Source organism: Musca autumnalis, unplaced genomic scaffold, assembly GCF_047663935.1.
Source record: "Musca autumnalis isolate F117 unplaced genomic scaffold, ASM4766393v1 scaffold_3, whole genome shotgun sequence".
NCBI lineage: Eukaryota > Metazoa > Arthropoda > Insecta > Diptera > Muscidae > Musca > Musca autumnalis.
In genome coordinates this window covers 213975819-214003589 of record NW_027411866.1, presented here as the reverse complement: position 1 = coordinate 214003589, position 27771 = coordinate 213975819, and the positions used below count along the sequence as shown (strand labels likewise).

The 27771-nt window shown below is 38.2% G+C and overlaps 2 protein-coding genes across 9 annotated transcripts in view; one reads left to right on the top strand and one right to left on the bottom strand.

Moving 5' to 3' along the window:
• LOC141398875 (RRP12-like protein) overlaps positions 1 to 27771 on the bottom strand; it is a 116207-nt gene that overhangs the window by 13294 nt on the left and 75142 nt on the right. For 3 of the 7 annotated variants that reach the window (XM_073976634.1, XM_073976627.1, XM_073976628.1), the window contains exons 2-5: positions 2852 to 3283; positions 2230 to 2783; positions 1557 to 1673; positions 67 to 1497 (exon numbers count right to left, since the gene is read on the bottom strand). In XM_073976634.1, the coding sequence (XP_073832735.1) occupies positions 67 to 1497; positions 1557 to 1673; positions 2230 to 2783; positions 2852 to 2993 (2244 nt within the window). In that variant the 5' untranslated portion in view covers positions 2994 to 3283. Of the gene's footprint in view, positions 1 to 66; positions 1498 to 1556; positions 1674 to 2229; positions 2784 to 2851; positions 3451 to 4011; positions 4068 to 8467; positions 8695 to 27771 lie in introns of those variants that run through there. The other 4 variants (XM_073976631.1, XM_073976633.1, XM_073976629.1 and 1 more) reach the window with 4 other exon arrangements.
• Positions 4409 to 27771, top strand: part of NFAT (nuclear factor of activated T cells 3) — a 275534-nt gene continuing 252171 nt past the window's right edge. For both annotated transcript variants that reach the window (XM_073976626.1, XM_073976624.1), the window contains exon 1: positions 4409 to 4547. In XM_073976626.1, the coding sequence (XP_073832727.1) occupies positions 4430 to 4547 (118 nt within the window). In that variant the 5' untranslated portion in view covers positions 4409 to 4429. The remainder of the gene's footprint in view (positions 4548 to 27771) is intronic.

The following is a 27771-nucleotide window of genomic DNA, read 5'->3' as shown; positions in this document are numbered from 1 at the left end:
TGAAATAGAGAGATAAACAACAACGATTAATAAAAATTCTAAAAACTTGGGATCCTAACTTCTTACCTTAACAACTTCCAAGGACTTCTTCCTCAAATCCTGTTCATAGGTACCATTGGGTTTTTGTGTATAAATATTGAATAGACGTGGCAAAAAGTTCTTGGCATATTTCCCCAGTAGCTCATGGACCACTGTCTGCTCTTCATTTTGTATCAGCTCAATGAGACCATCAAATATAGGTGCCCTAAACTCGGGGTTATTATCAAGAGCATTACCCAAGGTGGGAGCAATTTGCCTAAAGTTTTCCGGATCTCGTGGCACCCTACAAAAACCTGGAAACAGACCCCACAACTGACAGCACAACAGCTCATAGGTGTGGGCCATTGGTACATCTTTTTCTTCGGCAAATTTATGCCACTTTACATTGCAATCCAAGGCCAAGGCCAAAATAACTTCTTTGAAGAACTTAAATGTGGCTCCAGTGGCACCTTCTCTCAGCAATGGCAAAAGCCAAGATTTTTCCAATACCACATCGCCCTTGGCATTGGTAAGGGGTATGGATTTTAAAACCAGTTCAGGACCCATGGACTTAATGGCCGCAATGATGCTGTGTTCAATTTGTATACGCAAAGCACTTTGTGTGTCATAACGTTTAGCCAGTTCCACCAGGGATGGGGCCAATTCTTTTGCGAAATATTTGCCACACACCTCGAAGATAATGGAAAATGTTAATACCACATATTTGGCCACCTCACCAAACGGTGCGCTCAAAACTTTGTGGATTGATGCTAAGATTTTCGTAATGGCCACTCTGTAAATATTTGCGAATTCTTCAGATTCACAGGCAGGCTTAACACACTCGTACAACAATTCCTTAATGGCATTGGAAACACCATTAATGATTTCACTTCTATCCGATAACCATAAATCTCCGCTTAGGATCTCAATGAGACGTGGCAGGGCATTTACGCACAAATTCAAATCCAATTGGGCCAAATGGACATGACCCTCTTTGAGCACGGTAATCCAGGCTAAAGTTTGCCTAAAATCTGAACGATCTGGACGATATTCATGTATAGCTGCCAATAGTTTGGCACACAAAACACCATTCAAGTTGGAGGTGCGAGAGAGGAACAGGGCGTGTAGAGTTTGTAGACAATTTGTCCGCACCAAAATATTGGAAGCTGTCATAATCGATAGCAAATGTTCACAAACATTGCGTATATCATCGGTTTTGAAACCGCTAATGGTTTCTTTTAGCAGCGATAAGGTATGTAGCACTGTGGTTTGTTGTTGGGCCAATACCTCAGGTTTAAATTGATTGAGGCAGAATTTTGTAACACGATTACTGGCCGGATGGGCCTTAATTTGCTGTTGATTTGTATCTTGAGGTAGATCTTCGACATCATCAGCTTCTTCATCCTTGGGTTTGGCTGGTAACATAAACGAACTGCCGTGAATAATGGAGACAACGGCATGTTGAGCTGCTTTGCGTACCTAGAAGGATATTATTTTTATTAAACTGGGATTATCTAATTGTGTTTGTTTCGATTTACCTTAGGTTTTGAATGAATACAGAACGACAGTAAGGTATCAATGTATTGCCAGGTGGATGAATATGTCCAGGTCATATAATCCTGGGCTCTAAGCAATACCGATAAGCAGCCAATTATCTAAAAAGGAAATAAAAATTAGATTTGTGACTTGACTAGAGTTTCCTTTCGTGCACCTAAACTCCAATTTTATGTAAATTTTGGTACGAGTTTACTTTAAGACCACCCCTGGAAAAGTCTTCTTACAATAGGCAGTTATTTTTTGTGCTGATCACAACATATTTTCATAACGAAGTCTATATTTCCCAAGGCATGGGAAAAATCACATCAAAATCCCCGGCAAAACATTAGAATTTTAAGACCTATATTTCGGGAAAAATATGGGCGTTATTCTAGAGTAAATTTTTCGTGAGTTTTCTCATTTTCCTTTTTAAGTTGAAACAGCGGAACAACAAAATTCAGGGGATTTTTAGTCCAGTATAACCCCCTATCTATGTTTCATTATAATCAGCACAACAATGATCTTGCAATTTCAAATCGAAGGATGCCGCTAAACGAATTTTGATTCAGCATTTCATTTAAACTGTAGTTTTTCGCCAGGTAACCAGTCTTTGGTTGTTATTTATGTATTTCATAAATAGAAAACTGAAAAAAGTGAACGTCACAATTTACTTACATATTTCATAATATTCTGATTTGGAGAATCAATGAAACGCTGCATGCATGACATCAATGTTTGAGCCGTTTCACTAAAACGTTTTCTCAAGACTGGAGCTGGTACAGATTTTATACCCATACCCAGTAGAGATATACCCGCAATAATATCTTTATCTTCGGTACTGGCTTCAATTTGTTCCATTAGTAAAAGAAAATATTCCGTTGACGATTCAGTACCACCACGCTCTTTGATAATTTCTGTTAGGGCGGTTAAAATAGCCAACATTTCTTTGTGTAAGTCCGACGAGGCTCTAAAGCCCACAAGTAACTTTTTAAAACTCATATTACTGCAGGTACTGTAGTTGGAGGCAAAAGTTTTGAATGTTTTAAAGGTACCACCACCTTGGGACTCGGACATTAGTTCATCATCTTCATCGGTTATGCTGAAGGATTTCAAACTGCCCGCAACATCGTTGACTGTTGTGGTCTCGGCATTATAGGCCAAACGTTGTTCATGCTTTAACACCGCCTCCAAAGTCAAGGAGTTGGGATTTTTAGCTTCTTCTTTGGGAGCTAGTGATGGGAGACAAAATAATTATGTAATTAAATAATTAAGGAGTATTTTTCAATATTTTCCTTACCCAAACTTAAATTTGGTTGAAAAAATCTTGATTTTGCTTTGAGACGATGTTTCATTTGCTCTGGATTTGAGGTGGAAGAGTGTCCCTTACTCCAGTTTTTGCCCTTGGAATGACGCTTTAGTTTTGAACGAAACTTTCCCATGTTGGTTTTATGTCTTTTTTATTAAAAATTGAATTAAAATGTGATTTTTTTTCTTGAAAAGTTCTTGAAGAATGCAACTAACACGTGCGAACACAACAAATGTATTTTTTTGACAAATGCTTCTTCTTGACTCTGAGAGTCATTCACATGTGTGTACTAACACAAGGGATCGCTAGATTAATTTTCATAGAGAACGTTTTTGTTTTCTTTCTACTGGCAATTTATCACTATTTTTTTAATTAAATGCATTGTTTATCAAAGTTCTTATCTTTTTTTTTGATTTATTGCCTCTGCATAAGAAAATAATCATGAATGAACTTAAATTTGTATACAAATTTTAAAATGTTGTTCTAGAGACATAGGGCCACGTTGAAGTAAGGCCTTATGCGACTGCTAATCACCACGAAATGATAGTCTGAAGCGCCTAAATCTTTACTGTGGCAACTCTTGCCATGAACTTGTTGAGTGTGTGTCGTCAATTGCAACAATTATAATTGCGTGAGGACAGGAATTTTCATAATGCAGTTTTTTTCAATAGAAAACAAGAAAAGATAATTAATTAGAAACGAAATAACAATAAAATACTTAATAAATTTTATAATTTGCAAGGCATTTTGTAAAAATTAACGTGATACGGATAACTGTAAGAGCGAGCGTTTGCGTTTTTTTCTTTCAAAGGAATGTTAACGTGTACGTGTGTGCTTAATTTCACGTGTATGTATGAGTGTGAGCGTTTTCTTTTTCAAGCATTAAAAGCGACACGAAAAAAAGTGGAGTGGAAAATACGATTTCCTAGGTGGCATCCAAAAAAACTAAAAAACTCCCTACCTATCTCCACCAAAAAAGTCAATAACTTCCCTCCTTCCAATTGAGTTGTAACAATATGGACATTACTTTTCTTCATCCCTCTCAAGGTGCCATCCAGCCGTCCAATAAGATGCTTTAATAGCTTTCTTTATTGACAAAGTGTTATGGACTACTTTAAGTGAATCCTTATTTTTGTTCAACGTTTATTTACCCCAAAACCCAGTACATTTTTCTTCTTGGTGTTGCTTTCAAAATTATTTTGTTTTTATTTTCTCTCTTTTTCTGATTCTTCTTTATTATTACAAAAATATTATTTCTTCTTCTTCATTATTCTTCTCCCCACGACCCGACCGCACGAAAAGAAAACATCAATTGGTTTTTGTGTGTTGTTACGAACAGTGAGAAAACAAAAAACAGGTGAATAACAATAACAATAAGAAAATAAAAATAATAACAAAAAATAGTGTTGCCATATTAATGCATGGCTCTTTAACTGTGTTACCAATTGAGTTTGACAAACACCAGAGCGAGAGAGAGTGTGACAAAGTGAGAGATTTTAACAAAATCAAACAGAACAAAACAAAAGTTTGCAGCAACAGTTGTGATTTTCTTTGCGGAAGGAATTTTAGATGAGAAATATAATGTTATTGAAGTTTACAAAAACCAGTAGTGGTACTACTGGAGCTGGTTCCAGTTCATCCACCACAACATCAGCTATGGCAGGAACATATATTGTGAGAGCACCAGGTAAGTTAGTAAATGCAATACATTTTAATAGAAAAGAAATTACACGAAATAAATTGAAGCTTTGTACGTCATTCCAATACAGCACTCAGTGACATTTTCGGTTTTGGTCAATAATAAAACGGTTGGTGTTATGAGGAAACTTGCAATGCAGGCCTGGGACTTTGAGAAGTGGTTTAAGAAGTTAGTAAACCTATCAACAAGTGGCAATTATCGGATTGATGGCATAAATTGATTTTACGAACAGCTGGCAGAAAAATCTGAAATTTTTACCATGGGTACATCTTCTTTCGGGCTTTTCGGGGGAAGTCCATACTTCCTGAGATATGGGCCTCTGAAGATCCGAAAATTGCATTGTTTACTTGGAAAAAATTACAATTTAAAAGAAAATTTTGTTTCCGTGCCCAAGACTTGCAACTGTCCGTCCGAAGGCCGGCTACTTAGAAAAAATTTACAATTTAAAAAAAAAAATAAGATTTTTCGCCAGCTGTTCGTAAAATCAATTTGTTCCAATAGATCCTTAAAAGCAGGACATTGTACCGGTAAATTTGTGCATTAGAAGTCATTGTGCGTATTAGCCTTCCACACTAAGGGCCGCATAGCTTGCCGCAATATAAGGTTTCGTCTGCAAGTTTTGTCGGCTAGGAATTTGGGGACATTTTTGAGTAAGTCAAGTTTAAGACCACCATTCGGTGTTTGCTTGGAAGTCGTTGGTGCTCTGTTTACAATGATATACATATATTTTCTATGTTGCTCCCAAAATAGAGGAAAGCAAACATATGTTTATTGCAAAGGAAGCAGCTCTTCCCTATCTTGATTTTTTTCATGACATTTTCTCATTGAGATTTGTGGAAAATTCTAAGGATTCCCTCAATATTAATTTGCCTGCGAAATAAATACATACAAAAATCCACAACACGCCCCTTATATTCGGCCTTTTCCCATTATTCACCACATTGTTCGACTTGTGTAATGGCCTCGAAGGAAAGTTTCAACAGCAATTATTTTTCATTTGTTTGGGCAAGCAGGGATAAATTAAATTGGGAAAAATCCTTGGAAGTGTAAATACCCACCAAAGTTCATACACTATTCAAGACGAGAGTAAAAGAGGAAGTCAACTAGAAATCAATGTTTTTCTCATGCCCCACTCTTACCCACTTTAATTGAATCCAATCTACTAAATTCTAATTAATGTCCATTTTATCCATTCATTTCAATTAGCCATGAAAGGTATACACAACCACAACAGGAATATCCCTCACACTAACAACAGGGTCAAAAGCATCAAACCGCAAATAACAACAACATTTATTTTTAGAACAAAAGTCAAAAATCGTTGGTGTTTGATTTTGGAAATATATATTTAATTTAGATTTAAGTATATGAGATGACAAAGATACAAATATAGATACAGTCGAACTTCTTTATAACGAACGATCCTATAACAAATTGCCTTATAGACCAAAAATCGGAATTTCCATATAAAATATTTGGCATAAATTGGCCGAAAAATCTGGAAAAATTACCACAGGTAGATCTTGTTGACCTGATCACAAATATATAAACTTTTCCGGGGGAAGTCCATACTTCCCGAGATATGGGCCTCTTAAGTTCCGAAAATTCCCTTGTTAAAGTAAGAAAAAATTTTAAATTAAAAAAAGATATTGTTTTCGTGCCCTAAATTGGCTCCTGTCCATAGGAGAAAGTTTTAAATCCCCGGCCGAAGGCCGTCTACTTAGGAAAAACTTACAATTTAAAAAAAATTTTCAGATTTTTTCCGTCAGCTGGTAGAGTATTCAATTTGTTCCAAATATTTTATTTATAACCAAATTTCAGTCTTTTCGTGTGGATATTGAGGCCACAACCTTCAAAATACCGAAAATGGGGAGGTACGTTTCTACGGGGGCTATATGAAGACGAGGGCCTATACCACCAGATTTAAGGTGGAAAGCTATAAACCCCCAACGAAGACTTAATACCAATTTTCAGCCATTTCGGTGTAATTGTAAGGCTGAAACCTTCAAAAGAGTTCACGTCGTCCGCGCATGTCACAGCTATCTGTGATAAACTGAAATGTAGGAACAAGGTCCTCAAGTCCCTAGCCTGCAGCACTTGGGGTGCAGATAAAGAAATCTTGTTGACCAAATATAACGCGATAGGTAGGTCGGTTGGTCGCCGTATTTATGTCATACACATTGGATTAAGATTCAAGCTTGTCACAATGCCGCCCTGAGAATAGCAACAGGGTGCCTCCTCAAATCTTCAGTGGACCATCTACATGAGGAGGCAAAAATTCTTCCTGTAAAGCAACACAATGAGATGCCTTCGTTGCAGTACTTGCTCAGATGTTACCTTGAGAGCCATTCTAATCACCATCTTGTGGGTAGGCCCGACCCATTCAGGCAAATCAAGGAGAATATTCAAGATCTAGAGGCAGAGGTCCAACGATACAGGAGAGAACCCCTTGATCAACAGGCATATCATTCACACGGACGCAGTTACTAAGGCCATAAGCAAATATTGTTTGAATAAAGTCCTCGGAGTACACCCTCATCTATCGCAGCTGAAGTGCGTCAGCGTCAAAACATCTGCCCGCACAACACACATCATCTTTTCAACTGCCCTGCCAAAACTACCATCGAAGAAGCCACTTTTTTGGAACTGGCAATAGAACCAGAGCCAGATTGAGCTGAAGAACGAATACACAAACATACAGTAATAAACACTGGTACAACAACAACAACTTTTCGAGGTCGTTCCCACGACCTTCAGATCTACTTTTCCGAACGGTCTAAGTTACAATCGGCCAAGTATTATTACCGCAGCGAAAACTGTATCAATCGAAGGTTCTTTTTCCCCAGGAAAGAACCCTCGAGATCAACAGAACTGTTACAACAACTTCTTGAGATATAGACCCCGAAATGTAGCAATACTTAAGGTCACTTTTTCGTACAACTTCAGCACAAAAGTGTAGTTAAATTCAGGTTTTTACTGCAGGTGGTCCTGAGGGCTATGATTGGGAGAAATGCGCCAGTTTAGAAGGAACAATCCGTCCTATGATATTCTAATCGAACCTTAGTTGTGTCAGTATGGCACGACTTTGCCTTCGAAGAATCAGCCCATTATCTGAAATAGTTCGAGAGTATTGATTTATGATTTTTTTGCATCTGTAGCCCCATTTGTGGCCACAGAAACTGCATGTTCATGCATCGGTTTAAAGCAGGAGGATAGCGAATATCGTCTATCGGTTTAAGTCTAATGGATGTCTTCACGATGGGACTTGAGGTCCTTACGGACATCTCACAACGTAATGCTTAGAGTGACCAGCTGAAACTGCCTACTCAGCAGGACATTATGTAGCCTGCCTGACAAGATCCTGGTCTCCTCGTATAGATGATCCATATTTGACATCTGGACGCAGCCCGTAACAACTCGAAGGACATTATTTTGGGACGTTTAAAGGATATTCCATTGTGTCAGGAGATAAGTCCCTACAGGGGCGGCATATTTTAATCTTGGGGAACCTGGGTTTTTGCATCGGAATTCAACGAAGGATTGTCTTCGATTTAGATTATTAGCAATTCAACGTTTGACATCACTAGGAAGAGTTAATGATGCCAGGTGATTGACCGTATCGAATGCCATAGACAGATCAAGTGATGCCACAATGGTTGTTGTTGTAACCAGTTCTAGGAAAGTGGCTACTTCGATGGGATGTAACCACAGATCCACTGGAGTTAGATGATTAGGTTTGGCGGGGCAGTTGAATAGGTGCTTAGTATCATGCGAGCCCTTGCCGAATACTGGGCAGATGTCTTGCACGGTGCGATCAATTCCAGCCCAATTCGTGGCAGCTGACGCTCTTCAGCTGCGATAGATGGCGGATGTACTCCGATGACTGCATTCACAATATAATTATATGCCTGTTGATCTAGAGGTTCTCTCCCATATTGCTGGACCTCCGTCTCTAGAGCATGAATATCCTTCCTGATATGTCTGGGTGTATCGGTGGCCAGCAGATGGTGATTGGGATGGCTCTCACTGTAACACCCGAGCAAGTACTGCAACGATAGCATCTCATTATGTTGCCGTACTGCAAGAATCTTTGCCTCATCATGTAGATGGTCCACTGTAAATTTGAGGGGGCACTCTGTTGGTGTTCTCAGGGCGGCGTTCTGACAAATTTGAATCTTATCCCACTGCGTGTCACATAAATTCGGGGACCAAACTGGCGCCCCATAGCTTACCACAGATCGACATATCGCTTTATACGTGGTCAACAAGGTTTCCTTATCTGCACCCAAGTGCTGCCGGCTAGAGACTTGAGGACCTTGTTCCTACATTTCAGTTTATCGCAGATAGCTGTGGCATGCGAGGACGACGTGAAAGTGGTGTCGAATGTGACCCCTAGAATTTTGGGGCAGTTTGTGGTCGGAATTCTGCTACCATCGACCCCGATATTCAACTATCTTCTATACTGCGCCGTCCATGTGGTGAACAAAGTGACTGTCGATTTAGTGACGTATATCTGCAAATTCATCGCGTGAAAAACGATGGTAAGATCGGTTAAATAGGAGTTCAGTCTCTCACAGATGTCATCAGAGTAGGTACCTGACGTCAGGATCGTACAATCATCCGCATACGCTACGATCTCAATGCCGTCTGGTGGGGGCGGAATACAGAAAAGGTAGAGGTTAAACAGTTCCGGAGATATTACCCCTCCTTGGGGAACTCCCTGTTCCACTCTACGGGACTTGGATTTCTTGTTCCTGAATTCCACATATGACTGGCGACCACACATATAGTTGATTATCCAACCTTTCAGACTTGGCCGGAGGGTTGTCTGCTCGATGTCCTCGAATAGCGTGGAGTGCTTGACATTATCAAAGGCTTTTGATAAGTCAAGCGCCACTATCACTGTTATATCACACGACCGCTCCTGGTTGAGTCCTCGACAAATATGTTGGAGATGGCGTGCAGCACTGTTGTCGTGCTGTGCTGCTTACGGAATCCATGCTGATGATAGGCAACTTGATAGCTATTTCTAATGCTGGGGAGGACTAAGGCCTCAAGGGTCTTCGCTACAGGTGACAAAAGCGAAATCGGCCTGTACGATTCACCTTTGCTGGCATCCTTGCCTGGCTTCAGTAGCGGGACCACCCTGCTCATTTTCGGGAACAATAAGGGTGGCTTGCGACAGTTTGAGAACTTTAGTGAGATACTCCACTCCCGGCTCATCCAGCTGTTTCGGCATTACCATGGAGGTTCCATCAGGACCCAACGCTTTGGATGATTTAGCGTTCCTGATGGCATTCGCAACATTATCTATTGTAAACTGTGGTGGTTCATCCTCGGCAGGAAGAGATCTAAGGCGCCGTAACACTCTTCTCTTCGCCGTGACACTCTCGGGGTGCTCGACAAACTGTCGATTGAAGTAACTTGCATACCTCTTCGGGTCAGTCAACGTAACGTCGTCAAACGGGACTGAGGTCCTGTCATCCCTCCGTTCCGGGGTTCGAAAGTGACTTAACCGTTGCCCACAATTTACTTATACGGGCTCCAATATTGCAACATTTGCGCATTAAAGTCCCCCAAGACCAGACGATTATGACCTTCCAAAAGCGTCAGGCTTATAATCGGAGATACAGCTATTTCTCGGCGGGATGTATACGTTCGTTAGAGGCAGGCTCAAGCGAGATAGGTCTGTTTTGAACAGACTGGTGCAAAAGGAAAGCTAATCCCCCACCTCCACATCTGGTGCGATCCTTCCTTATTACGTTGTAACCATCACAACGTACTGTGCTGTGGTCGTTCAGCATGGTTTCCTGCACCGCCGCGACCTTGATCTTCTTCCGATTCATAAATTCCACTATTTCATCGATCTTACCACGGAGTCCATTGCAATTAAATTGCAAAAAGGATGTATTTTCCGAGATTGGAACAACAACGGCTGGTGTTAAATGTCGCGCGTGCGGCTGCTGTTGGGGGGAGTGCGGGAGAGTTTCGTAATCTGACGACGACGACTCACTGGGGGCTGTGTTCGCGCAGCATGCAACAACATAGTCCCTATCGTAGTCCCTCGCGTGGACAAGTCCTGAGCAACCCCTTAAATGCACCCACTCCTGACATCTATTGCATCTCACCGAAGATTGGATATGGGTGAAGATGCGGATGTGACAAACTGAGCACAAATATATTGGTCTTGGGTTTTCCTCCGTCCCGTTACGGACCAAAAGAATCCGCAGCAGACATTCCGGGATATGCTGCTCCCAGCACAGAAAAACGAAAAAAATTCAAACACATGTACACCATTGTTCCATGTGAAAGATGGGAGATCGGGTAATTCCCCATTTGTAGCGGATTTTTCTGGATACAAAATGGGAATTATGTGAGCCACCTTCTAAATCAGCATGGCCAAAGATATTTCCATCAATGTTTTAGTATGTGTGTATGTATGGGTGAAGAAAACAAGAACCACATGATGTTTATCGTTTGTTTTTATTCACGTACACTGTAAGTGAGAGAGAGATGGAAATGCACTATACTTCTTTGCAAAGAAGCCCTTCTCTGTTTAAAATTTCGGGACCAAGGGCTGTGGATGGTTTGAACTTGGAGATAATTCTCTCAACTTTGATAGGGGTGAAGGGGGTGGGCTTGCAGTTCCTGTGTTCGAGAACAATTCTTTTCATTTCTGTGCTCAGGTCAGCTGGGTCTTTGACAACTGTTTGGTCACGCTGTTGTGCCCTGGATGGATAATTTGGTCTCTTGAGAGGAAATCAGCCTGCTGGTATATAGCGCTTTGCCGCCTTTGAGGATTATTTGTCTGAATATCCCCGATAGCAAGATGAACTACGTAGTTTGTTATCGGAAACAGTCGGTCTCGCTGACCACCATGAATGATCAGAATTGAGATGTGGTCAGAATGTAATGTAACCTGGGTTTGCCATGATGTGAATGGAAGGAGCGAGGTACGGATGATGGAACCAAGTTTGGTTTAAAACAAAATTAAAATCATAAATTCTTCACTACAAAGAAATTCAAAACATTTTTAGACACTAGAGAATGTAAATCACCTGTTTTATCACAAGTCTGCCTAAAAGTATGCACCATTTCTACAAGACTAGGCCTAGTTAGGAATTATTGCCATAATTTTTCCGTTTACTTTGGCAGATTGTTAATTCCCAAAGATTATTTTCCCATAATTGTCTTCAAACAATTTTCAAAATAATTCCAATGCATTTCGATTACAACAATTGTTTTATTTAATTTTTCTAAAAAAAAAAAAACAACAAACCTGCAAGTCATCTCTTTACATGAATCACTTAATCGTAACTAATATTTTATTCCGATGTCATTTTGTGTGTGTGTTTTTTTTTTGCCAAGCAATACTGCGAACCATAACCACCGACAATCAACCATAACCATCCCCCCTTCTTGCTGCAGCCAAGCCTTTCTTCCTCACTCTCTTTGTGTAATGGTTTTATTCCATGTCTCGTGACTGATTTAATTGACTGGTGGTCTTGCGATTACTGTACACCAGACTAGTCGGCAGATTTCTATAGAAATTTGCAAAAACACTACAAAAAAAACATGTCAAATACCCCCCCTGCTGACATGCCTCCTCGCACTACAAATGCTGTGGTAGTAGGCAGCAGGTGTGTTGGTGGTGCCGTGGGATGGAGGGCTATTGTAACAATTCTATACAACAAATATTCCAGCATTTGTAATGACGTTATTTGCATTCTCAATCTTCATTGATAGCCAGTCAATTTCCGTACCGAGCTCCCCATACTCTCCCACTCTCACGACGGGTTAATGTCGTTCATTTGAAGGCCGTTTGATTATTCAGAATTTATAAAAATAATTGTAAACTAAACGTTTCAGTTAGATTTTTCATTAATCACGGCATAGTTGAACACACAGAGTTGCCATGTTCGGAATGATTAACCGATTTTTTGTTTGTTTTATTACCCTTCCTTGCGGGAAAAATTGCAATTTTAATGAGGATGAAAGTGACTAAGATCGGTGGTGTTAATTTTTTTTCTTAGATTTTATGCAAATGTCCAACTGGGATTTTCTGAATGACCAATGGCGCCGTTAGGAAATTAGCTATACTAGGAATAATGTCTTTATAACCTTTGGTGGGCAACGAAGTGTATTCCGACTAAACAGAACGTATTTTTCTTATTTGAAACGCTTGTATATCTTATCACCATGTTTGAAACAGGATGTGTTGTAGTTAGTAGTATAGTTTTGTATCTTGGTTATATTTCCTTTGCTTGGGAAACTCATTTTTTGGTTTGGAGTGTAGGTTTACACACAATTTTTATACCACTTTTATACACTTTCGTACGGGCAAAATTATGTGTCTCATCGAAATAATGGTTTTAGACCCCAAGTATGTTTGGACGAAATGTGTTTCCGACAATTTGGAGTCGATTTAGCAATGCCCGTCCGTCTGTCTGGCTGGTTGGTGCGCATGATAACTCTGGAACGGATGTGCCGATTTGATTCAAAATTTGGCTTTCGTAATATTTTGTCTAAACTTAGTTTAAGTTCGTAGATGGGCCATATCGGTCCACCCCTTCAGGTACCTCCCACACAAAAGTTGGAAAATGTTCGGAAAATTTGTGCGCGCACGATAACTCTTGAAGGGAGTAACCGATTTGGTTCATACTTTGCACATCGTGAAATAGATGAGGTTCCAATATGGACTCTATCGGTCCACTCCTTCGGGTACCGCACAAAATTTCGGAAAAATTCAGTTTAGGACCTGCTCTCGGATCGTTTTGATTCTTGTCGTAGCAACTTGTAGTCGCTGCCCCAATTACGAAGTTACAAGTTTTATCTTGGGCATAGTCCATACTTCCTGAGAAAATAGCCAGAAAGTTTTGAAAATCCCCTATGGCACAATGTGTATTGGTTGGAGCGTACGATAACTCTCGAACGGATGAGCCGATTCGGTATAAAATTTGACCTTCGTAATATTTTGTCCAAACATAGTTTAAGTTCGAAGGTAAGCCATATCTGTCCGCACATTCAGGTACCTCCCCACAAAAGTTCAAAAATGTTCGAAAAATTGTGCTCACGATAAATCTTGAAGGGGGTGACCGATTTGGTCCATACTTTACCCATCCCAGTATATTTACCAGATATAGATCAGGTTCGAATTAGGACTACATTTTTTTACTCTCTCGGGTACCTCCCACACAAAATTTCGGATACCTTCACTTTAAGACCTGCCTCTAATCACTTTGATTTTTGTTGTAACAACTTGCATTCGCTCCCCTCATTGCGACGGTGCAAGTTTTGTAGGGGCAAGTCCATACTTCCTGAGAAAACAACCCGAAAGCTGTAAAAATCTCTATGGCACTATACGCACGATAACTCTCGAACGGATCAGCCGATTCGGTCAAAAATTTGGTCATCATAATATTTAGTCCAAACTAAGTTTAAGTTTGAAGATTGGTACTATCGGTGTACACCTTCCGGCACCTCCCCCCAGCCCCAAAAGTAAAAAATGTCTCTGAAATAATACGCGTTATATCTGCTAAGCGGAGCAAGCGTCCATAACTTGGATCTCCTCATATTTTTGTCCAAATGTAGTTTTACTTTAGTTTTACTTCTCCTCCATAAAAGTTCAACATTTTTGTTAAAGCGCAGTTTAGGATCTGTTCGAAGAATCTTTGTAAAATTATACCGATGCTGTTCTTTGTGGCCCTGTTTAAGCGATTTCATGTTTTTCATGGGCATGTCCATGCTTCCTGACATCGTGGCCCAAAACCTCTAAGTTATACGGTGGCCAACTGAAATGACTGGTAGGCACAAAATCTGTCAAAAGGAATGCATTCCAAATCAAGATCCACTTGCAAAATGGACTATGTCGGTCCATTCCTTCAAGGACATCCTTCGCAACTTTTTTATACCCTCCACCATAGGATGGGGGTATATTAAGTTTGTCACTACGTTTGTAACTACTCGAAATAATCATTGTAGACCCCACAAAGTATATATATTCTTGATCAGCGTGCAATTCTACATCGATATAGCCATGTCCGTCCGTCTGTCTGTCTGTCCGTCTGTCCGTCTGTGGAAATCACTCTAGCGTCCGAACGGATTGACGTAGGTTGATGAAATTTTGGGAAAATATGTTATATTTACGTAGGACTTTTGGTATTTGTTAGGGTTCTACTGTAAACAATCAGAAACTAGGCATCATTGTTATTATACATACACACACACACACTTGCTACCCTCATGCTATACTCTTTCTCACTCAGTCAGTCTCTTTCAGTCATTCAGACAACACAGTCATTGTATTACACCACAAGTATTAACACGCACATCAACTATTGTAACGTATTTCAGTTTCCAGAATTAAACAGAATAAATCTTGCTTAAGTTTGTTAATTTATCAATAAGTCTTTTATTTACAACATAAAAGCACAACTAAATCTTTTACTCAAACGTAAGAGTACAACAACTGGCGACGAGGACGGTGAATAAGGAAATAAATTCTTTAATTTCAATTCATCTACGCAAAAATCAACTGCACATAAAATGTCAAGCGAGAACATTGTGAAATTACTAGCTGAACAGCAAGCGGCTATGAATCTTCAAACGCAGTTACTGCAACAATTAACAAATCTACTTCAAGCACAGAGTACTGGAAACACCAAAGATGCTACGAGTCCCAGCACTTCAAAAGCAGCATTGATGGAATCTCTTTCACATTCCATGACAGACTTCGTTTATGAACCGGAAAGCGGATTAATTTTTCAAGCGTGGTACAATCGCTACCAACATGTCTTCGAAAAAGAAGCCCAATCTCTGGACGATCATGACAAAGTTGCGTTACTCTGGAGAAAGATGTCAAACAGTGTTCACGAAAGATTCAGGAACTACGTTCTTCCAAAGAATCCAACAGAAATGAGTCTCAAAGACACCCTGGAGAAACTTAACAAACTATTTGGTAAGGTAGAAACTCAAGTGTCTCAACGCTACAAGTGTTTGCAAATGAAAAAACTTGAAGGAGAAGACTATAAGGAATACGCCGGTAGAGTTAACTTACAGTGCGAACTCTTCAAGCTAAATGAAATGCAAGTGGATCAATTCAAGTGTCTAATCTATGTCTTAGGTTTACAATCAAGCAAAGACAACGACATTCGCTTACGTTTACTCAAATTGCTAGACGAAGCAAAGGACTCCACAACTCTAGACACTCTTGTAGATGAAACTCAACGACTCATGGATTTGAAAACAGACAATACATTGATCGAGCATCAATCGCAATCAATATGCGCAGTCAAGAAATTCGCCAAGAACAACAACAAGCATTCCCATAAAATTCCTAAAACGCCCTGCTGGTTATGCGGAGACATGCATTACTCAAAATACTGTCCATTTAAAAATCATAAATGTTCAAAGTGTCAGCAGACAGGTCACAAGGATAACTTTTGCAAAAGCGCAAAACGAGGCAAGTCCACTACAGACAAAACTGCAGTCAAGTCGGACAAAACAAAATACAACGCCAACGCTGTATTCTCTTCAAAGCAACTCCAATTTCAACAATTGCGAAAATATACCACCGTGGAAATAAACAAGAAACAAGTCAAATTACAAATCGACACAGCATCCGATATTTCAATCATATCACGATCAACATGGGAATACATAGGTAAGCCTCACGTACACAAAACAAATGATACTGCAACAGACGTGAATTCCAACAGCATCAGCCTAATCGGAAAGTGTCAATGCAACACAACGGTATCAGACAAAACGCTAACTCAACAATGTTACGTCACGGAAATCGATAACTTAAACATAATGGGTATCGACTGGATACAAAGTTTTAACCTTTGGGACAAACCAATTTCAGCTTGGTGTCGCCAAATATCAAACGATGAATACATATCAAACCTGAGAAGCAAGTTCAAACCTGTTTTCGACAACAGCAGTCTTGGCCTTTGTACAAAAACCAAAGTGCATATTAAACTTCTTCCAGACGCAAAAGAAACATTCATTGCAAAACGCCCAGTACCATATGCCGTGAGAACAGAAATAGAAACAGAGCTAGATAGACTTGAAAAAGCAAATATCATCACACCAGTCAATTCTTCAAAATTTGCAGCGCCAATAGTCGTAAGTAGAAGGAACGGAAAAATTAGAATTTGTGCAGACTATTCCACGGGTCTCAACAATGCAATTGAACCAAATCAGTATCCTCTGCCCACTCCTGAAGAAATTCTCTCAGATTGTCACGATTGTATGATATTTAGTCATTTGGATCTCTCTGACGCATATCTACAAGTAGAAGTCGACGATCAAAGCAAAGACTTGCTAACTATTAATACTCACAAAGGGTTATACAGATTTAATCGCCTCACTCCAGGTATAAAATCAGCACCAGGATCCTTCCAGCGAATCATGGATGAGCTATGCACAGGCATCCAAGGAGCACGAGCGTACATAGACGACATAGTCTTGGCAAGTAGATCTCTTCACGATCACAAAACTAATCTTAATTTGTTATTACAGAAAATTCAAGATTACGGGTTCAAACTCAAATTCGAAAAATGTCAATTTTTCAAACCATCAATCAAGTATCTAGGTCAAATCATAGATAAAAATGGCATACGACCTGATCCAGATAAAATTCTTGCAATACAGAACCTGAAGGTCCCTGAAAACATTTCAGAAGTACGATCTTTACTAGGCTCCATAAACCACTATGGAAAGTATGTCCACAACATGAGAAACATCCGAAAACCACTAGATGATCTCTTAAAAAAAGATCACAAATTCATTTGGACCAAAGAATGTCAACAATCTCTCAACGAATTCAAACGCATTCTAACATCGGATTTACTACTAACTCATTACAATCCAGCATTGCCAATTCACATTGCAGCGGACGCATCATCACATGGCATCGGAGCGGTAATATACCATACTTACCCAGACAACAGTGTCAAAGCCATTCATCACGTCTCAAGATCACTTACTCCAACGGAGCGAAATTACAGTCAAATCGAAAAAGAAGGACTAGCACTAGTTTTCGCCGTACAACGTTTCCACAAAATGATTTTCGGAAGAAAATTCACCCTACATACCGACCATAAGCCATTGCTCACCATATTTGGTTCCAAAAAAGGTATTCCGGTCTACACCGCGAACAGGTTACAACGTTGGGCTCTCATCCTTCTCACCTACGATTTCGATATAAAGTATACCAATACAAAGGATTTTGGACATGCAGACGTTCTGTCAAGATTGATAAGCGCACATGAAAAACCATCAGACGAGTACATCATAGCTTCAATCAACCTAGAAAACGACATAAGATATGACATCACAGACGCCGTATCAACACTGCCAGTTAGCTTCAAAATGATACAGGATGCAACCAAAAAGGATTCAACCTTACAAACAGTTTCAAACCATGTATACAACGGCTGGCCAGAAAACAAAAACAGCATAGATTCTTCAATTCTTCCATATTTCAACAGGCAAGATTCAATATCAATAACAGATGATTGTCTTATGTTCAATACGCGCATAATAGTACCCGAATGCTACAGAAAACAAATTCTCAAACAACTGCATCGCGGACACATAGGAACAGAAAGAAGCAAATCTATCGCACGCAGCTACGTATATTGGCCAAACATAGACAAGGACATAGAGACTTACGTCAAGAAATGCAACAATTGCCAACTCGCAGCAAAAAGTCCCATCAAAACCAACCTTTGTCCTTGGCCCACAACAACACGCGTTCTCGAACGTGTTCACATAGATTACGCAGGTCCTGTAAAAAGCATTTACTACCTCGTAATAGTGGATTCATATTCCAAATATCCCGTCATATATGAAACTTCATCAACCACGACCGCAGCAACATTAAGGTTACTAACAACTTATTGTTCACAGTTTGGAAATCCTGAACAAATCGTATCCGACAATGGAACACAATTTTCCTCAGCGGATTTTGAAAATTGGTGTTCTCAACGAGGAATCAAACATACACGAACAGTTCGATATCACCCAAGTTCCAATGGTCAAGCAGAAAGATTCGTCGATACTCTCAAACGATCTTTAAAAACATCAGAGGGAAAGGAGACGGCATCTAATGCACTACAAACATTCTTAGAAGTGTATCGTTCAACACCGAACAAAAACTCACCTAATGAACTCTCTCCAGCGGAATCATTCCTAGGTCGAAAAATGAGAACAGTTTTCGATTTAATAACAAAGCCTCCACCAGCGAGCAGAGAGAGAAACATTCAAATGGAGAAACAATACAACCGGAAACATGGTACAAAACAACGAAATTTCATCACTGGAGATCTTGTCTACGCTAAACACTTCAAAGGTAATAAAAGCTACTGGGTTCCAGGTGAAATTATCAACAAAGTGGGAAATGTTACCTACAACACTCTCATTCAAGTGGATAAGAGACAAATTCTTGTGAGATCTCACGCAGATCAACTCCGAGCAAGAGAAACCGATGAAAATGTACCTGCAGAGCAAAATGATAATCTTCCTCTTCAAATCCTACTAGAAGACTTCAACATTAGTCCACCAACGGAAGAAGATTTCACAACTCCACCATCATCACCGGTTATGCACCCACAACGCATCACTTCTCGAAGAAACCCTGTACAGCCAGTATCCAGGACCCCCGAGAAGTCTCAAAAAGGGAGATGTTAGGGTTCTACTGTAAACAATCAGAAACTAGGCATCATTGTTATTATACATACACACACACACACTTGCTACCCTCATGCTATACTCTTTCTCACTCAGTCAGTCTCTTTCAGTCATTCAGACAACACAGTCATTGTATTACACCACAAGTATTAACACGCACATCAACTATTGTAACGTATTTCAGTTTCCAGAATTAAACAGAATAAATCTTGCTTAAGTTTGTTAATTTATCAATAAGTCTTTTATTTACAACATAAAAGCACAACTAAATCTTTTACTCAAACGTAAGAGTACAACAGTATTGAAAGCGGGCTATGTAGGTCCACGCTTTCGTATAGCCCCCATACAAAATGACGCGTGACGCGTCGTCGTTTTAAGGAATTTTTAAGATATTTGGCCCATTTTACCCCCGAATTGGTTGTAATTTCGTACTTTGTGTCTCCAGAGGCCAAAAAATATTTCTACCAAAGTTGGGTTATATAGGTCCACGTTTTGGTATAGCCCCCATATAAGGCCCCATATAAAGTACGCGTCATTTTAACATATTTTGAATGTATTAGACCCATTTGACCACAGAATTGGTTGTAATTTGGTATTTTGTGTCTTCAGAGGCCAGAAAACATTCTTACCAAAGTTGGGTTATATAGGTCCACGTTTTGGTATAGTCCCCACATAAGACCCCTTATAAAGTACGCGTCATTTTAATATATTTTGAATGTATTAGACCCATTTGACCAAAGAATCGGTTGCAACTTTGTATTTTGTGTTTCCAGAGGCTAAGAAACATTTCTACCATAAAATGTTTATATAGGTCCACGTGTTGATATAGCCCCCATAATACAAATCTCCCGATTTTCGATATTTTGAACGTTTTAGCCTCATTATCACACCGATATGGCTGAAATTTGGTATTTAGTCTTCTTTAGGCGTATAAAACTTTACCCCAGAAATTTGTAGGTATAGGTCCACGCCATCATAGAGCCCCCATAGAACGGTACCTTCCGAATTTCGGTATTTTGAAGGTAGTGGCCACATTAATCCACCGAAACGGCTGAAATTTGTGGTGGAGGGTATAAAAAGTTCGGCCCGACCGAACTTAACGCTTTTCTTACTTGTTTTGTTTATTTTTTATTTTTTATACTAGCAGACCCGGGTCTGCGTTGTTGACCCGTCGTATTGCTTTTTAATGACAACTTTTTATGGATTTTATGCTTTGCAATTCAGAAATAGGTATTTTTCTATCTCATTTCTTCGGGTTCATTGTCAAACCGAATTATAAATTGAGGATTTCAAATTTATCAACATATTTTTTCTGCAATCTTTCTTTTCTCTTACGGCCTTTGTCGGATTTTTTCGCCCATTGATGCTGTTTAGCATTTATTATCGTCCTAAAGCGATCTAATAATAAAAGTTAAAAAAATGGTTAAGTCAAATTCTTTCGCTTATTGAGACGTACAGTGAGTCAATTAAGTATTTTGCCTCTTTAGAAAATTGAAAAATTTTCAATAAATTCGTTTGAAACCATCAAATTAGTGGTCAAAAAGTCGAATATTTATGTGTAGTATGTTTGTGGGTAGTTTAGTATTCAATATCTGCAAGAAACGCAGCGAAAGGCTTAATGGTCTTCTAGATATTGACCAAAATCTATAACAACATAAAATATTTTACCTCAAAAAAGTATTTTGCCTTTTACATATTTTTTGAGAAAAATACATTTTTGTTACACGCTAAAGATTTTTATTGTAACCGTTGGAGATTATCACATTCTACAACTGTTTCGGCACCAGTTCTACCAAGTTGCGACATGTTTACGCGGTTATTTTCTCCAATTTACCTACATTAATTTCTTTGACAATATGTTTTATTAATTTTGGTCATTACCGACATTAATCTCTAAGAAAATCAGTGAAAAATGATTCGATGCTACCTTCAAATCCTAGCAAAAGCGTAAAAAATAAATAAAAACCTAAAATGCATCGCGAATAGTGAAAGAAATTATAGTTTGGAACTATGAAAATCAAGAACAGAGACAAAAAAATATTTAAAAAATCGCGAAGGTCCTTCCTTACCGCTTCCAAAAATTAATCGTGCCTTCAATATTAATCTCGGAACCAATGTCTTGCATAAATTGCCCACAAGTTTCCAAAATCCAGAGATATTGATGGTTTTGTAGCAAATAAAACATTAGAAAATAATTGGAAAATATAGGGAAACAATCATCCCTTGCCAAGACCTCTGAAGTTATAAAATTGGATTTTAAAAATGGTGCGGTTTAGTGGCGAAGGTATTTAAATATATTTGCATCGGATGACCCTCACATGTTGCGGAAAAATACCAATAAAGAGCCATCTATTTTGTCTTATTTATTAAAAAATAATATGGTTTTTTCTTTCTATAACACCGTCAATATCTTTGGATTTTGGAACCTTGTGGACACTTCATCCAAGACATTGGTTCCGAGATTAGTATTGAAGACACGATTCAGGAATGATCTTCGCGATTTTTTAAATATTTTTTTGTCTCTGTTCTTGATTTTCATAGTTCCAAACTATAATTTCTTTCACTATTCGCGATGCATTTTAGGTTTTTATTTATTTTTTACGCTTTTGCTAGGATTTGAAGGTAGCATCGAATCATTTTTCACTGATTTTCTTAGAGATTAATGTCGGTAATGACCAAAATTAATAAAACATATTGTCAAAGAAATTAATGTAGGTAAATTGGAGAAAATAACCGCGTAAACATGTCGCAACTTGGTAGAACTGGTGCCGAAACAGTTGTATAATGTGATAATCTCCAACGGTTACAATAAAAATCTTTAGCGTGTAACAAAAATTTATTTTTCTCAAAAAATATGTAAAAGGCAAAATACTTTTTTGAGGTAAAATATTTTATGTTGTTATAGATTTTGGTCAATATCTAGAAGACCATTAAGCCTTTCGCTGCGTTTCTTGCAGATATTGAACACTAAACTACCCACAAACATACTACACATAAATATTCGACTTTTTGACCACTAATTTGATGGTTTCAAACGATTTTATTGAAAATTTTTCAATTTTCTAAAGAGGCAAAATACTTAATTGACTCACTGTATGTGCTTTTAGTTTTTCATGGTTGATAGACCGTTGAACTTCATCATTTAAGGAAATTTTTAAATATGTCGTTTTTCTTATAAATCTATCAAATGTGACTTCTTTGTACTTTTTCTTGAAAATATTGAACCCAATTCAGTATACAATTTTGGCTTTGTAAATTGTTTCTATAGATTTCTTCATAAGAATATTTTTTGAAGCTCTAAGGATAGATTTTCGTCATATTCCAAGACCGTAATACAAATTTTTGACCTATATTTGTTGTAAATGAACACACAAGTAGTGCTATTCTCTAACTCATTTTTTGAGTTATTGACAATTGTCGGTAAAATTAAAATGCTTATAATTTCGGTAATTAACGATGTTTTTCGGTAAGTTAGCGATGAATAAAAAGGAGTCGTAAAGTTCTACCGATAGCAAGAGTGTTGTCAACTTTTATTTGAACTTTTAATTTATAATTTAGCGTTTTAATTTTACCGATTTTTGTCGGTAACTCAAAAAATGTGTTAGAGAATCGCACTAAAGGCCTTTAGTTTTAACAAGTGAGAAAAGGCTATTGTCGGTACGGGGCCGACTATGTGATACCCTACACCACTACCTCTGTGCATAATCGTTTCACTCGAAAACATTTCTTTTAGGGAGATACGAATGTTTTCACCTATCTGGCTTTTATACCAAATGACTTAAGGTGAACTGAACCAAAATAATTAATATTTAATTTTATATTTGACTACTATCGACATCACCAACATCAAGAGGCTTCTATCTATGTGAGATGAATCGTGATGATCCGATCTAAATTCCGACCTGTAGTGTGATTGCAGAAAAAGTGGAAAAAGGTATGCATTACCGACTATTGCGATATCTTATTATTTGGTCACCTACGCCGACCTAGTTTGCATCATTGTAAAGATGGGATCTTCTACTTTCATAGTCAGGCTTTGCTTTTGGAAAGTCCACAAACAAAGCTGTGATATTCGTCATTATAATTAAAATCACAAAAATGAAAATTTGGATTTTATTTGCGACTTTTGTGATGTCTTCGAGAACCTACTTTACCTCATTTAAAAGGCGGTCTTTTCTACTTTCATTGTCATCACCAAAATCAATAGGCTTCTTCCCCTCCGGGACCCCCATCAACACCCAAAATGACGTGACGATCCGATCAAAATTGCGACCTGTAGCGTGATTACAAGGTTTAGATGGACAGACGGACAGACGGACGGGCGGACGGACACACATAGCCAGATCGACTCAGCTCGTCGAGACATTTATTTTGGAATTTATAAGTATGGGTTTACGACCATTATTTGGATGCGTTACAAACTTTTTGGCCAAAACCAACTTATAATACCCTCCCCACATAGTGGTGTAGGGTATAATTACAAGTAGTTGTTTGTAAAAGTTTTCCACATCTGATATAGGATTTGTGCAAATTCTTATGGTGGTTGTATCCGGTGAACCATTAAAACATGTCAATATTTTGACATTTTTTCATAAAGAGAGTAAAAAGTACCGTTATAACGCATATGTGAAACATATTAGGTATTAAACATACCTCTCCTATTGTTAGATATAACAGTATTTGTAGGCAACATTGGTTGGTTCTACTCAGATGAACCGAAGTGTATGTACCTAAGGTCGGAGACACAACCCCATTGTCTCCCAAAATTAATGCAGAAACAGATATAGTCATAAGTTTGCCATATACATATAGCGTTTGAAAGAAATGCGTGGGATGGTACCCCACCTCCTCTGAAATACATAAAGTATACATTACCACGGCAGACCTTGAGCATTTGCTGCAAATTCCATGGAAATCAGTTCAGTATTTTGGAGATATTACATATTTAAAAAAGTAGACGTGGTCGGCTCTTTAGTCCCAAAAAGAAGTACCTACATTCTAGATTAATTCGTAAATTTTCAAACCGCAACATTCGTTATTATTGCAAATGTAGATTTTTTTATAAATATCAAACAAAATATACAGCCGATTTTCACCGGGAGCCATCCCTGTAAATCCCTGAAAATTTCAGTAAAATCGGTTCCGTAGTTTTGTAGATGCAACATATTTTTAAAAGTCGGCTTTGTCAAGTCTTTGAGTCCCAAATAAGTACGTAAGGTTGGAGACACGACCACAATTGTCTCGCAAATTAATTTCCAAACCGATACATTCGTAATTATTTTAAATATAGCATTTTTAAAGAAATAGGGTATAGGCGAAGTGCCCCGCCCCTTCCGAACTTCAACGAAATATGTAGCCTATTTTCGGCCTCGCTGTAATTCCCTGAAAATTTCAAGAAAATCAGTTCAGTAGATTTTGTAGAAAAGATTAAAATTGATAATTAAAAAAAGTAGGCGTAAAAGTGGGCGTGTTCAAATTTTCTTTGCATAAAACACATGTTGGGTTATGACGAACATTTCAAAAAACAGAATTATCCAGATCCAATAAAATTCCAATAACAAACTCACAGGCAACTAACTGTGTTGGTGTTCTTTTCAACTCACAGAATTCGAAGAATTCTTAGTTGATACGTGCTGACATGTTGCAAAATATTTTGATTTTGGTGTTTCTTTGGAAAAGCCGAAAAGTGAGTGTTATTCTCATTCATATGAGAATACTAGACACTTAAAGAGTTCGGTTTTTCGCTATTTCAGTAGATGCTACTCATCAATAGCTTTCCATTGGTACCCTTTTTGACCATGCAGAATTGTCCTTGCGGACGCAGGAGTTAGAATAATCGTCCTGACTAAGGGTTACCGCCAAAATGGTCAAATAATTCGGAAACTAGCTGAACTTTTCGACTGTTTTATTATTTCAGTAGATGCTACTCTTCAAGAGCTTTACATTGGTATCTATTGTGTCCTTGCAGGATTGTCCTTGTGGACGTAGTACGCAAATGACCTATCGCTATAATTCTGTTATTACATACAGGTTGTAAATAACCATAGAGCCATGGTAGACAATAGAAATTAGTAAAAAGTGTCCTTTTTGATCCTTTTTAGGCTGAATTGAGTAAATAAATTCGATTTTGTAGCAAAATCAATTTTGCAATAGCTTTAATGTTGTGCGCTGCTAGCGCTCTGCCAACTGCGTGGTTTGTGTCTTGGGACTTAAATTTAAAAGTTATCGTAATGCACCTTAAATATCACTATAAATGACCTTCGCCTTAATAAGGCAAAAATAAAAAATAATTTTATTTATGTGAGTAATTTTTTTGCAAGTGCATCAACCTTTTTTGTCACTTTAAATTACTCCTAGGATAGCTCCTACTTCCCTTATGTCTACCTTCGTTATATTTTTCTAATAATGTAATTGCTAAAATGACAACATCTTACAACTATCATTGTTTCCCGGAAAGAGTGATTAACAAAAACGATATTTGTGTCATCTCTCGGTATCATCTACTGTAACTTCCGCTTCACTATTGCGACACCGCGTATTACAATAAAGACGATTCTTAAGAAGATAAAATGGACCTAATAAAGACATCACATATTTAATATTTGAATTCTTTGAGCGTTATTGCTTGCCCGCCCATTTTTTCGGAACTCCATAGATTGACATAAGTTTTACTGTCCCCAAGATTGATATTTCTCACATTTAGATTGAATCATATACACTCTATGTAATAATATTAGCATCCATAAGGAGACCTTCCCCATGTGATAAGATTTTATCCCGTAGGCACGTTGTCTCTTGCCTAGTTTGACCATTTTCAATCCGACAATATTAGATTTTTTAGTTTGGTCCTATGGGTTACTTCCCCCGCTATTGCCTTCCACATTTTTGCTCGTGATGGGTTCGACCCTAACTTTTTATGAGTTCAAAGTTTTTCAAGCTTATAGCGATTCAAAATTATGGTATTTGATATTAGCAGCTCAAATTGGAGAGCTGAGAGAGCTAAGAGATTACGTGTACTTACTTCCCACTAATTTTTACAAAGTTTCGAGACTATATACATATGTTGCCATTCTATAGATATTCGCATACAAAATTAAAACAGACGATATTTGGTATTAGCAGCTCAAAGGGGAGAGCTGCTATCCCTGACTCCACCCGCTTATTTTGTAGGAGTTGACGTGTACTTACTTCCCACAAAGTTTGACAGAATTTGGAGATTATAATTCTACCATTCTATAGATGATATCTGATAGCTCAAAGGGGAAAACTCTTCCCCTTGACCCCACCGTGCTTTATTTGTAAGACATGACGTGTACTTACTTTGGAGGCTATATCTGTTATCATTCTATAGATATTCCCATACAAAATTTTCATTTTTTGGAGGTACCTCCGATTCTAATATTATATCTCCAGATCAACGCGGAATTTCAAACATCAATATAGCCTATTTTCACTTCAGGCGAGGTTGTAATATACTTTGAAATTTTCAGGGAGATCTGTTCAGCGGTTTTTGAGTCTATAAGGCACAAAGAAACAAACAAACATCAAACAAACATTTTTCTACCTATTCATGGTTGTTATGGAGCTACTATGGTATTTTTTAAGTTTCAGGAGGTAACACTCCTTCGAAAGCCTTTCCGCCTATAAGTATTCCTAATGATTTAGATATATCATAATAAAACATAAATCTTAAGAAGTCTCTCAAAGATATGATACTTATCAGCCTTGGCCAATTCCTTCCCAACTATAAGTACTTCTGTAAATAATGATGACTTTTACTGACTGCTAAGTCTTCAAAATTTCATTGAAATTGAACATACGTAACAAAAACATTTAATCGACCGAAAATGTATATGGGTAGCTATATTCCTATATGAACCGCTCTCGATATAATTTGTCATATTTATTTTTAGACCAAATCCCGTTATACATTCACATTTTGTGCATAAAATACGGAAAATCAGCCGAAAATATATATGGGAGCTATATTCTAATCTGAACCGATTTCGGTATAATTTGTCCCATTTATTTGTAGAACGAATTGCATCATGCTTTCCAAATGTCAGTGAAATTGGACATATGTAGTGTGTCCAAATCTGAACCGGTCTCGATAGAATTTGGCACATTTATATTTAGAACAAATTCCGTCAGACATCCCAAATTTCAGCGACATTGGACACATATAGCGTGTTTAGAGCATCAAATACAGAAAATCGGCCTAAAATATAGATAGGATCAATATCCAAATCTGAACCGATTTCGATATGATTTGGCACATTTATGTCTAGACCAAATCCCGTTACGCATTCCAAATTTCACAGAAATTGGACATAAATAGCGAGTTTGGTTCATAAAATACAGGATATCGGCCGAAAATATATATAGGAGCTATATCCAAATCTGAACCGATTTCGATATAATTTGGCACATTTATTTCTAGGCCAAGTTCTGTAACACATTCCAAATTTCAGCGAAATTGGACATATATAACGTGCTTGGTGCATAAACTACAGAA